The 13,681-nt window shown below is 39.9% G+C and overlaps 1 protein-coding gene across 1 annotated transcript in view; it reads right to left on the bottom strand.

Moving 5' to 3' along the window:
- Positions 1–13,681, bottom strand: part of CTNNA1 (catenin alpha 1) — a 206,099-nt gene that overhangs the window by 37,717 nt on the left and 154,701 nt on the right. Inside the window, exon 10 of the mRNA XM_077823834.1 lies at positions 10,851–10,943. Within this exon, the coding sequence (XP_077679960.1) occupies positions 10,851–10,943 (93 nt within the window). The remainder of the gene's footprint in view (positions 1–10,850; positions 10,944–13,681) is intronic.

Genomic DNA, 13,681 nt, shown 5'->3' with positions numbered 1-13,681 from the left:
ACAAATTAACTTTAAGTTTGGTCTATACCTTTTTCCACTGTGCCTTTTTAAAGCTATATATCATTTCCCAAAGCTGTGAGCAAAACAGTAAGCAACAGATGCGCCTCCTTTTATAAAATCCATTTTTTCCACCTATCTGATTCATTCAGAAGTGTCACAACCCATTCTTTAAATATAACTCACTAATTACAGAGTGATGATGATGTTAAACATGTCATAATGGCACTGAATGAATCAGACAGGAGAAGCAGGCTGATTTACTCAAGGGATCTCGGAAATTAGCAACGATTGGGGGGAAAAAATGCAGAGAAGTTATATTGCGCTACGGAGACTAGTATGTTATGTTACTTTTTCAGCCCTGAAGATTTGGGCTGAAATCCTGATTTAAGTTACAAGTGAAAATGAGCTTGATAGGTTCTGTAATGTAAACAAATAATGACAATTTAGCATGAGTGGCAAGCTGCCTAACAGAGATGAAGGGCTGAAAAATGGCACTGAAGGGACTGCACTCTGTCTGGTGTGCTCAGTCACAAGCTTTCACAAGCACAAGTTTTACTTTCCCTCCACCCCAGGAAAGTAATGAAGACAAATTTACACTTGAGTGTACTGAATACACTAATTTACTAACCTGTTATGAACATGGCTCTTTCTTGAGTTTTGAAAGTTTCTGAGGGAAGCTTCCTATTGCCTAAGAAAATGGATTTCAAAGATATTTGGGTTCCCAACTATTTTTTTTTTTCTTTTTTTAAATCTCACAAATGTTCAGCAATTGTTTTTAAAAGGAATAAGTTGTAATTCATCACCCTACGACTATTACGGTATGAACTAAATCAGAGATTCATCATAGCCAGTGTTGCACTGGATGTGCAATAGGAAGATGCAAGGGCAGTATGTCTTATGTTTAGGATCCTGTTATTCAGTCAAGGCTAATGTCAGTTGTGTTTCATCCTGGCAGAGAAGATGGAAGCAGAACCTCTCTCTCCAAGACTCTATACTCACGGTCTGGTACAGGAACTGCTGGACCTGTTCCCCCCGGCCTGGTTTATTTAATGCATTATCAGCCTGTCAGTCAAAAGAGCAGGATCTAGACATCCACAACTCTCCGGACATGAATCTCAGTAATAAGAACCCTAGAAGGGAAGGATAAAAAGGGCAACCCTCCAGAAGTTCTCTCAACCTGTATTTTGCTAGTAACCATGGCTACCAAAACAGAGGCTGGTAACGTAGAGCCTTAGAATCCTGAATTTATCCTTCTCCTAGTTCCCTTTGCAATTGCAAGCATGAAAACATGCTTCAGGGAGTATTAAAACCAGGTAACATTAATGCCAGTGACACACATGCTGCTTGTATCTGCACAATGTATGCTCTGAAAAAGGAAACTGTCTTGGTATTTTTTCTTAGAATAAAGTATAGCTACCCAACCTTGCACCCTGATCAGCTACCTTTCCCTGCAATGATGGAGGTGATTACAGTATAAAAGCAGGCCCTATAGTCTCCTTGATAAAGCATTTTCTCAAAAGCTACAATTTTTAACATACTAATGCTGATAAAATTGAACACAAAAAATGAACTATACAAAAACCCTTCAGAAAAGGCAGTGAGTCTTCCAGGAAGAAAAGTGATTTTGGTTTTCCACATATCCCCCATAAAAAGGGAGAGCTAAGTCAGTGAAAGTGCTTCATTAAAAGTTGAGAGGTAAGATTATCTTTCCAACAAGCAGGTATGGCTATGAACCCTTATACTTGGGAAGTAGCCAGCAGCAAGACAGAAATGAAAGAAAAAACAGATAAAGAAAACTCAAAGGCTGACTATAGGATCAGTGTGAAGTTTAAAGGGGAAACCTCACCAGGAAGAAGCTCTGTGCCAAAGACTTTCTCAGCTGAAACTCTGAAATCCAGCTTGTAAGGTCTGGCAAAGATTAGTGCAGGGCCCGGTAGTAGCTTCACAATTGTCTTTTACTGAGGCACATTCCATCTCCATCCACAAGGTGGCTACCAACCTGGAGTAGTATGCCCAAATTCCATCTGCGCTATCAGGCCTTTAACTCAGTACATACAGTTTGTGGTCTAAGCAGAATACCTCTCATGGCTTCTTCTTTAACTATATACATTTTCTGGATGGATTGTGGCTGTATCGACAGTCCCTTTTCAAGCATGTGCATTTGCATTTTTAGAACGCAGACACACCTACAGAACAGTCAGTCAAAGAAATCAAATGAATCTGCCATCAGCCACCCACTTCAAAGGAGAAGAAAATGGGCACACAGAGGAACCATCTGTCACATGGGACAAAAACTGTAGATTTATTTTGGAGGGCTCGAAGAGCAGGCTAACCAGCAGATCATAACTGTTTGCTGACCAAGGGAATTGGAGGATGTGTTAGGGAACAGTGCACTGGGCTGAGCAGCTGTTGGAGAAGCAGTGATCAGCATTCTTCTTTTTAGTATAACCTATGTGATGCACTTCACCTTTTTGCACATACACCTCTCCTTGCACAGTCTGTTTCACTGCTGCTGGAGTCCAGCTCAAGGAGTACAGCTTTTTTGTGGCTCTGAGCCAAGTTGGCTACTGGAAGCTGGAGATACAGTATAAGAGGAAGAAAATCAGTAGAGGTGGACTGAAAGATCGTGGGGGAGAAAAAATAAGGATGGAATGGAATTTGGGGGGGGAAGAAAAAGCTAGTTATGTTAGTATTTGGGGACTGCAGCAATAAGAGCTCAGAAGCGGTCAGTCATCACTCCTGCGGGAGGACTCCTCCCAGGGCTAGCAGAGAGACAGCCGCCTGTTTCTTCAGGGAAAAGGATCAGAGCCAAGTGTACAGGTAAGTGGAAGTGTCTAATTCAAAAAAGCTGTAATAAACTTGGGAATTGCATTACATCCTCACTCCCTATTTATTTTTACTGCTGCTTGACAGGAAATAGAGTCAATGGAGAAGCGACTTTCCTGCTTTGCAATCCAAGTGGCTGAAAAAGTAAAGTGTTCAGCTCAAGTCAAAAGAGAAAAAATAGGCTTGGGTGACAGCCAATGGTCAACATGTTTACTTCGGGGAAAAAAAATGTGCAAAGCAAGAACAGCTTAGCCTTCCTTCTCAGGTGCTTTTAACACCTGTAAAAGCGTAACTTCAGCGTTAAAATCTCTGCTTTACAGAAAAATGTAGGTGGTTTACTTAGGGGTGGAAAAAGTGTTCAAAATTTAAAACACTGCATGCTCTAAATGTGGACAAAGCCATCTACCATTCCGCCGCCAGAACCCCTCCCCCCTTCCACAAAGGCACGCTTAACTGGTGCAACAGATGTGCATATTAATGACAATTAAGTCATCTCCATTTACATCCAACTCCAGTGTTGGAATCATGTGCCAACCTTCAGTGTACTTCACTAGGACTATGAGTTGGGGCACTGAAACTGAAGCACCTCACCTGGAAGCCAAATGTAAGAAACAATGAGAGGTTTTATCTTTTCTAGATGTGCTGGCAGTGATCAGTTGAAAAATTAAAGTTGTGAGCAAAATAATTAATTGCTTTCAACTGTAATTCACTACTTGTCCCAATGGGCTTAGAGTAGTCAGTATCTTCCCAGTCACACTAGAACGTTTACTCTGGTAATGTTATAGCAGTTAAAAGGACGCTTAGGGCTTGTCTACATAAAAAAGAAATTTACTGCTATAATTTCCCATGAAGATATACTTACTTTATAATTAGAAAGTGCCTTTTTCTGATTTAGATTATACTTCTTTAAAAGGCATATCCACAGGGGGTGTTGTTCTGACATAACTACACCAGTAAATAAACAAGCCCTTAAATTTGTGTGTGTCCCAGTTAGTATAAGAACTGGAAGAACTTTTAAATAGACTTATTTATTTTTCAATATTTGTGCTGTTCCCACTTTGCATTTCACTGAATTAGAACAATGAAGATAAACAAAACCTCTGAAGCACACCAGTCTGTTTTTAACTAGCAGCTGTTCTCACACTACAATCTATAGAGCAAGTTCTGTCCACAATAAAACAGTCTACAACAGTAACACTTACTGCTACTTGCCACCTTGCTTTTCAGCCCCTCCTTTCCCACCCTCTCTTCTAGGCCCAGAATAGCAAAATGGCTGCTCAGGATTCTTGTGCTGTCTTCTTGACTTCATCCCATTTGTCTCCTACTGGTTCCCTTCTAAAGAGAGTCTGCCTATTGACCCCCGACCAGATCTTGAGAGGTTCGGACCTGGGATCAAACTATAAGCTATATGTTAGGAAACGCTAAAGTGCTTAAGGAAATGATCATAAAAACAATTAAAGCTACAATGCACAGGAACAGAAGATGTAAAATAAAATTGAAAATAGGCTTTCAATAAGCTTGAGGCCTAACAGGGCCCAGCAGTTAGCATAAGACCTGACTAGTTAGCCTTGGGGCTTGTCTACACTTAAAACGCTACAGCGGCACAGCTGCATCGCTGTAGCACTTCAGTGTAGACACTGGCAGTGTAGGTAATCTACCTGCCCAAGAGGCAGTAGCTAGGTCAACAGCTGAATGCTTCCATTGACCTAGTGCTGTCTACACGGGGACTTGGATTAGTTTAACTATGCAGCTCAGGGTTGTAGATTTTTCACATCTCTGACTGAGGTGATTTAACCGATCTAATTTTCTCGTGTGGACCAGACCTAAGTGTTTGACCTAGGGCTAAAAGATTTAGCAATATGTATCTTGTGAGAAAATACAATATAACAAACTGATCTTAAATTAACAGATTTTAGGGGCTTTTTGGCACACATAATCATGAAGTGAAACCAGATTTATGTTTTGAAATGTACTGATGTAAATAACTTCCACGACCAGACAAGACCTTCATTACTGTTCCCCAGTGTAACAGATGTGGGCTGGAGGCTGAAACCCAATCAAATATGGTCCCAGATGTGTGGGGGCTTGAAGTAAAATGGTTGTAAAAAATTGTCAGACCAACCCCTTAGCTGGGAAATTAGGATGACAGTGTCAATCCCACTTACCGTCCTTCTGCCAATTCTTTCCATCCTCACACCTGATGGTTTCCATAAAGTTGTGATATGCACAATGCAGAAGGCCATTCTGCTATATTTATCTTATTTTACTATGGTTGCAATTATAGTTGCTTCTATTTGGATACTAAAAGTCTTCATGTATCTAGATATGTGACTCAATCTCATTTCCTATAACAAATTTCAAGGAGCTACTGAGTAAAAGAACCTGAATTAATCAAATGCTACATCATCAGTTTCTGTACTGTCTAGGTACATTTATTTTCGTATTTAGCTTTTACTTCAGATTCTCTGTTTTGACAGAAGTGCCATTAGAATACTTCAAGACTCCTGAATTAGGCATTGGAAGGGTTAGGTCAGGTATTTGGCTGTTGCATTTAGAGGAGATGCACTAACCTTTCAAATGGGTGGAGAAAGGAGCAGGTACTGCTTGGGTAACAAAGTCTTTGGCATAAAAGAGGGAGGAAGCCTCCTTCCCCAAACAGGACAACAAGTGGGCTGGAGATATAACCATGTGCACAGTGGCAGCTGAAAAACCTGCAGCAGGGTACGTGATTTCTTCTTTAAAACCATTAAAATTTTAAAGCTTTGTTTAGGATTTGCCAGTCTCTGCATGGGATTTTTCACACTAATATCCTTTATATGCTGTGTCAGTAGGTGTGATCAGCATATGTTACCATCTGTTTCATCAGGTATCTATAAGCAATTAGAAAAGGAGTACTTGTGGCACCTTAGAGACTAACGAATTTATTTGAGCATGAGCTTTCGTGAGCTACAGCTCACTTCATCAGATGCATACCGTGGAAACTGCAGCAGACTCTATATATACACAGAGAATATGAAACAATACCTCCTCCCACCCCACTGTCCTGCTGGTAATAGCTTATCTAAAAGCCATTTCCAGCACAAATCCAGGTTTTCTCACCCTCCACCCCCCCACACAAATTCACTCTCCTGCTGGTGATAGCCCATCCAAAGTGACAACTCTTTACACAATGTGCATGATAATGAAGTTAGGCCATTTCCTGCACAAATCCAGGTTCTCTCACTCCCTCACCCCCCTCCAAAAACCCACCCCCATACACACACAAACTCACTCTCCTGCTGGTAATAGCTCATCCAAACTGGCCACTCTCCAAGTTTAAATCCAAGTTAAACCAGAACATCGGGGGGGGGGGTAGGAAAAAACAAGAGGAAATAGGCTACCTTGCATAATGACTTAGCCACTCCCAGTCTCTATTTAAGCCTAAATTAATAGTATCCAATTTGCAAATGAATTCCAATTCAGCAGTTTCTCGCTGGAGTCTGGATTTGAAGTTTTTTTGTTTTAAGATAGCGACCTTCATGTCTGTGATTGCGTGACCAGAGAGATTGAAGTGTTCTCCGACTGGTTTATGAATGTTATAATTCTTGACATCTGATTTGTGTCCATTTATTCTTTTACGTAGAGACTGTCCAGTTTGACCAATGTACATGGCAGAGGGGCATTGCTGGCACATGATGGCATAAATCACATTGGTGGATGTGCAGGTGAACGAGCCTCTGATAGTGTGGCTGATGTTATTAGGCCCTGTGATGGTGTCCCCTGAATAGATATGTGGGCACAATTGAGAAAACCTGGATTTGTGCTGGAAATGGCTTTTAGATAAGCTATTACCAGCAGGACAGTGGGGTGGGAGGAGGTATTGTTTCATATTCTCTGTGTATATATAGAGTCTGCTGCAGTTTCCACGGTATGCATCTGATGAAGTGAGCTGTAGCTCACGAAAGCTCATGCTCAAATAAATTCGTTAGTCTCTAAGGTGCCACAAGTACTCCTTTTCTTTCTGCGAATACAGACTAACACGGCTGTTACTCTGAAACCTGTCTATAAGCAATTAGTTGCTTTTCAAGCATTTCAAAAATATGAATGTAAGGATGTGGAACAGAGTTATTAAAAACAAGATGTTAATATGATAAAAGGCCAAATTTATTTTTAAAAAGTGTCACTCTACCCAGGAATTAGCTAAAATCTGTTTAATAGGCCTGATTCACACAACTCTGTGCAGGGAGGCACAAGGTAGGCCAGGAGGCCCGTTTGCACTAATACAGGGCTGGCATTGACCCCACGGAAGGGCAGGTGATGTTGCGTCCTGTCCTTTCAGGGTTTCTTCAGAGATAGGGAAGTTTTAATACCACCAGGGCTCCCTAGAGGCCATACGGAGATGTGTTGAGTCAGCTCCCACTACCCCCAACTTTTGGGTTAAGCCAGTCACCTATGACCCTCAGCAGAGGAGAGATCACAAGTGTTTTCTGTTCCTAGTGAATTTTCTGGCAGGGGGCTTTCTCCAGCAGGCTCTTTGCTGTCAAAAACTGACACCACCTGGGTGAAATTTAGCCAGATATTTGTTTTATAACATTTAAATCTATATCACTAACATTCAGATAACAGTCTGCAACTGAGCTTTACTTGGGTCTATTCAAGCCTCTTTCCAAACATAAGTGAAGTGAGAGCAGTCAATGTCCAGCCGTTAAATAACAGCATCACATCACAACATTGCAAAGTATCTCCAAAACTCTACTTCCTTTCAAGAGCCGTACAACAATGTCAAGTTCCCCTCTTAGCTTTCTGCACACCTACCACGTGTGTTATGCATGTTATTCTTATCAACATTTGACATCTATCAAAATCATCTACTCAAATATCCCTAACTCAAAATGCATTTTAAAATCTCCAAAAACAGATTTTCACGTTTCTAAACAGAGTTGAATTCCAGGGGGATTGAGTTTCTTTCTTTCAGTAAGATCTAACCAACTTCCACAAGCTACATTTTAGTTTTATCTTAACCAGTAGAATGCTACCCAGTATCTGAGTCAGGTGGATGAGATGGAAACTGGTGTTCGGGGCTGAGAGAGGCTCAGGTGAAGGACATATTTCCAGGGTTTTTGGGAAGACAGCAGACGCTGGATGTCAGGAGGTGGGCTGTGGGAGTTTCCAGAAAGAAGTGAAAATATTAGATTGCAGGAAAGCTAGTGGTATCAGTGTCATGGGGTGGGGGGGTGGAAGAACTTGCAAAGGGGGGCGGTGAAAGAGTTAAGAGGTTTGCCAACCCAAGGATTAGTATAACTGTTTAAGAACTAAGTTATTAAAAAACAAGTCTTTTAAACTTCCAAGTATCAAAGCAACTCTTGTGTGAAGTGCTTGCCATTCTCCCCAATAGTAAGTTTACAACCTATTTAAAGGCTTGGAGAAGGCAGAAAACATTTATCTCAGAATGTGTGGGTTGAGTTAGTGACATTACAAAAATCTCTCTGTTCCTCAAAGTCTGCAAGTTTTTAAACTTTTAGGTACTGGAGTTCCAAGATACAGCACTCTGCTGATTCAGCCCTTAGTCAGACTCTCTCCTATCACCTCTCCCCAAAGCCCTGGCGATTAGTTCTACAGAATGTGTAAATTATTTGCTTGTTGCCTCAAAGTCCTCACTAACATTGTAATTTTACAACCTCTAAACCAAAAAAATCTCTTTAAAATGCACACTAGTTCTGAGGCCTGAAGTGTCAGATGTAAAACAGTGGAAATTAAATGTAGATTATCTAGGATAAATGAATAGAAAGTTTTTTCTTAAAGAATTCCCATTTTTACAGCAAGTTGTCCTTTCTTACATTCCATTTTGGTCTCATCCATTTCAGATGCAAATGGATAGAAACAACTTTATAATCAGCACTGATTATGTACAGGAGTATTTAAGAATATTCCATGATGTGCTGCTTCCTCTTCCAACATCTTTCTGAAGAATGTATTATACATTTGGTTTTTAGTGCAATATATAATTTCTCTGACTAAGGCTTTGGTTCCTTCCCCAACTTTACACCCGTCATGAATTTGTCTTTATTTTCACTATCTCACACACATATAAAAGCTTGTTTGAACGTGGTAGAGTACATGGAAGTTTTGTGATGCTGGTCTTGAGAAGTCAGAATCATGTTAACACATTAGCAGAAGACTTTCAATAATATACATCCTCACACTATGAAGACCATTCAGATGAGTTCAAAAGGTAATTTTTCAGGAAGGAAGCTCACACTGTTCACCAGGTCTTCCACCCCATTGGTGTGCTTAGGAATGCTCCATTTTTTATGCATAAACTAGCTCTTAATGTAAGTTTTAATGTAGTTTACAAATATGTAATATACTCTAAGTATAGTGCAGGGGAATTCAGCTGACCTAATGTTATGATTGTCCTAATGTTTCTTCCTGAACCAATAGAGAGTTCTCAATATTGCAACTGGTCTCCCCAGGCTTTAAATGTGGCACTGGTTAACTGGAGACTCGTGCATTGGAAGGGAACATGTTAATCTATATCTATGACTGAAAAGTCATTAGGAAGACTGATTTTTGCCAATTTGTCCAGACTTAGCAACTTTTAGTTCACTTAAAAGCTTCCTACAAATAAGAAAAGTATCTTCTTGCTTTTAATGTAGCCAAACTGCCAGACTGAGAGCCTCTGAGCCCATATAGTAAGCCAGTGGTCCCCCAACTTTTTCCATCACCCCCCCCTTACCCCAAAGGAACCTGTCCATGCCAACCCCCCCACCCCTGAAACTGCGGTCGGGAGCCGGGGCTGGGAGCAGAGCGATGACTGGGGCTGAGAGCTGAGGAGAGGAATGGAGCCAGGGCTCCAGCTGGGGCCAGGAGCGGAGTTGGGACCGGGGCTGTGCCTGGGGGCTGAGCAGGGTTGGGTGCCTCTCCCTCCCTGCACCCGTGGGGGCTGGCCTGGGCCCCATCTCACATTCCTTCATGCGCCTCTAGGGGGGCACGCCCCAGTTTGGAGAACACTGTATTAAGCTGACAGAATTCTTTATCCATATGCAATTTTTCCACATTTAACAATGGATGAACAGGACATTATATTTTTAAAATATATATTTCCTTATCCTCTTGTAATGGTTTATTTCTGTAATTCAGATCTCTGAATTTGTCACTGGCCTTCCTTTAAGCGATCATGAGCATTGACAAGCACCAAATGTCTGTGGTTCACTCCTGCTACCTAGTCATAGGTATTTATGATATCAAAACTTAGGTGATTAAATAGGACAGCCTAGTGCTTTACTGTTTTCCTGGTTGCAATAAAGAACTGTGAATCAAAAAAAATGTGATCTTAACCAAAAGTTTGATTGGTTTGATCTATTTTTTTTCTCCCTATCAAAGAGGATCTTTAATAAGTTTATGAGTTCTACTACTTGGACAAAATCATTTTATAGCAACTTAGTAAAGGGCATGTAAAGTATTTAGCATTTCATATTATGGTCATATCTTAAACCTACTCATTTTGATAGATGCAATTGTACTTTCTTCATACCACATTCTTCTGCAACATGAGCATGCATATATACTATATATCTTTACTAGTGACTGTCTAGCAGTTTGTCTAGACATAACTATTTGAATCTAGTGGGTCACATATTATGTACTAAGAAAAGGAGTACTTGTGGCACCTTAGAGACTAACCAATTTATTTGAGCATGAGCTTTCGTGAGCTACAGCTCACTTCATCGGATGCATACCGTGGAAACTGCAGAAGAAATCATGCTCAAATAAATTGGTTAGTCTCTAAGGTGCCACAAGTACTCCTTTTCTTTTTGCGAATACATACTAACACGGCTGTTACTCTGAAACCTGATATTATGTACTAGTAGATGTAGTAGTAGGCTAATCAGATAGCCTAAAATCACAAACCAACTCTTCTGGCATATGTTTTTAGGGAAGTTCCTGTCCCAGTTGTTCTTCCTTTGATACCCAGTCCACTTCCACTGCTTCAGATATTCCCTCCTCCCATGTACACCTATGAAATATTCAAGCTTGCAAATTACCTGAGGACAGAGAGTTTCAAGCTGGCTTGCTGACATGCGAACTAGTTTCACACCTTCTTCATTGTTTGAGATGGAACAGGCCAAGTTGGCAACCTATATTGGAGAGAGAGAGAAAAAAAACTTTAAAAAAGCAGTTTTTATTTCTGTTTAACATGCAAAAATTACAACCTCTTTGTTCTGTGATCAAGAAGCCTTCAAGAAATGCTCTCCTAGTTCTTGAAACTCAATCTAATACAGCTTTGCAATCACCAGCAACATCTGTTTTGTCACAAGCCAGCAGATCATAAAATAGTCATTCAAATAAGAAAGGCTGTCATCAGTGCTCCCATTTACTCAACTGAGAGGTTGCCACGAGGGCACCATTAATGATACTTGAAGTCACAGTTAAATGCCCATTCCTACTTATAAACTACATCAGAATGAAAAAGCTGTAAGCCAACTATTTTATTTTAAAAATGTAGGGATGAACAAATTGCTGACCATCTGAGGGTTAAGCCTTATAGTACTTATTACCTAAACCCTCTTCCCTGAACAATCACCACTTGAAAATGCTGGGGCATACAAAGTCAAAATGTTTGAAGATACAACATACACATATAGTGCACAACTGCAGTAGTACCGTGAAGCTTAATCTACTTTAAAAAAAAAAAAAAAAAGTACCTTTGCATGGAAAGTGCCTTAGCTACTGTATATGGAAACGTAATTAGCTATTACTGCATAAAAAACATTTCAGTTTAGCTTAACAATTTGACCTCCCTTAAAACTGCAGGATTCTGGGAAACATCCCCCACCACCACAGTGCAGAGAAAATCACTGACCGAAGTTACAAGATCTATGCAAAACAGTATTTACTGGTGCAGACAGAGCTCAAGAGCACCTACTATTCCCCAAGATTTGCATGGAGTCTTGTGATGCTAAAACAGTAGATCAAATTTTTAGCCTAAAACCTGACAGTTTCTCTTTAAGTGGGCCATCTTGAAACAAAGACCTTTTGGGTGCGGGAGGGATGGGGGAGGAAGAAGGGGGGGGTGGAAGAGAAGGGGCACAGAATATTTTTATTTTGTTTTTTTAGCAATGGAAGGTATTCTGCATATTGGAGCTGCTCTCAGGGGAGGAAAATCTAAAGTTGAATTATGTTCCTTATTTGACGGGTGAATGACAAGCTTATTTTGAGCTCCAATACAGTTACATTTGAGCCTAGAAAGATGTAAAAATAGCATAAAGACAACTGAACTAAGATAAACATTGTGTACCATCCTACTAGAAATGGCAAAAGGCACCTGCCCAAAGTAGTGACTGAATCTCAAAGGCGATAACTCAAGTTATGTTCAGTAAGGCCAATAAATGCACCATATATCTAACCAAACACATTTTTAGAGAAAATGTGGGGTAGTTATCTTATTTAATTGAAGTATACTACCTATTCATACATAAGATTTTAGATAAAGTTAACAGGAACTACAGCCAGATATTATTTTTTTCAATGCCTTTCATTCACTTCCTTTACCATAGTCTTTACCGCATCTAGAAAACATTCCTGCAGCAGCGACAACAGATAATAATCACATATCAATAAACCTAAGTGAAGAGTCTTGCCACTTCCATTAGTAATACTACAGCTCAAAGTAAATTCATGATGCAGAAACTTCTCACCCCACACTCTCAGTTCCTAATTGAGTGATGAATGATAGAAGATCAAACAGTCTCCAGATCAGCGGTACATTTCAAATTCTCAATGGCTGAGTACACAATGGTGGTGGAATAATCTTAGATTATTATTCATCCAAGTGCATAAATGTACAAGAAAAATGATAATGTAACAAAGTTGCTCTTTCCAAAACTAGAGTTCAGGTTCTATCGGCTTTTAGTAATATCATTGGTGTGTTAGCCTTATAGCTTTTATTTAGTTTAATTAGTTTTCATCGAAAAAAAATTACATCTTAAAATTGAGCTAAGAGTGACAGAGTAAATCTTCAGCGGACTGCCAGGTGGGACAGTGGTTTTTATGGACTGTGTAGTTTCAAAGGGGCATAAAAAGTTTTTGATTTAGCAAAAGCTCATTTTTATTGGGCTGCACTGAGTGTGAAAACAGCACACTGAAAAATCCCTTAAACTGCTGTTCTGCTCTGAAAAATGACTTGGTATGGTTCAATGTTTTTCCTCTCCCTATCAAACTATGTTCAGTTTTGTACATAAGGATCTTCTCCCTAAACTACCATGCCTGCGTACTAAGAATCTGAGCATCAACCTGAGTTCTTTTCCATTTTGCATATCATCAACAAAGAAGATTCTGGTGGCCATTTAGACCCCTAGGTATTGTACCTATCAAAACCCAATGAAGATAAGACAACTGCTGAACAAACAATTCTGTTGATGCATAAAATGGAACAGAATCACGCTGTGCTGGTAGCAAGCTAATGATAGTAAAAAAAATACACAGTACAATTTTTACTGTTGGTCACTAAAATGAGTGGCTGTGACTTTGAATGCTCACCATTGGCAAATTGAAGTAAAGAGTCATCATTTTTACACAGTCAATTTCCAGAGTTACTAGGGAGTCTATTATCCCTAGCACATGCTGAAATTAGTGACCACTGGTCAATGTAAACTCTACACAATGTGTTCAACTCTTGTGTTTTTACTGCGTGTCATGATTTGATACATTTTTCTTTAAGCACCAGTTTGCAGAGTTCTATAATTGTGAGAATCTCCGCTTTCATTAAAAAAAAAAAGCTTCTTGCCCTCGTGGTTGTGGAGAAAGTCTTGAACCCTAAAGATTTAGAACGCAAAAGCAACTAAGAAGAGCCCCCAGTGTATTTTTTGTACTTGAA

The sequence above is a fragment of the Eretmochelys imbricata genome, chromosome 8, assembly GCF_965152235.1.
Source record: "Eretmochelys imbricata isolate rEreImb1 chromosome 8, rEreImb1.hap1, whole genome shotgun sequence".
NCBI classification, from domain to species: domain Eukaryota; kingdom Metazoa; phylum Chordata; order Testudines; family Cheloniidae; genus Eretmochelys; species Eretmochelys imbricata.
The sequence above is the reverse complement of the archived record's forward strand: the minus strand, read 5'-3'. Positions and strand labels throughout refer to the sequence as shown.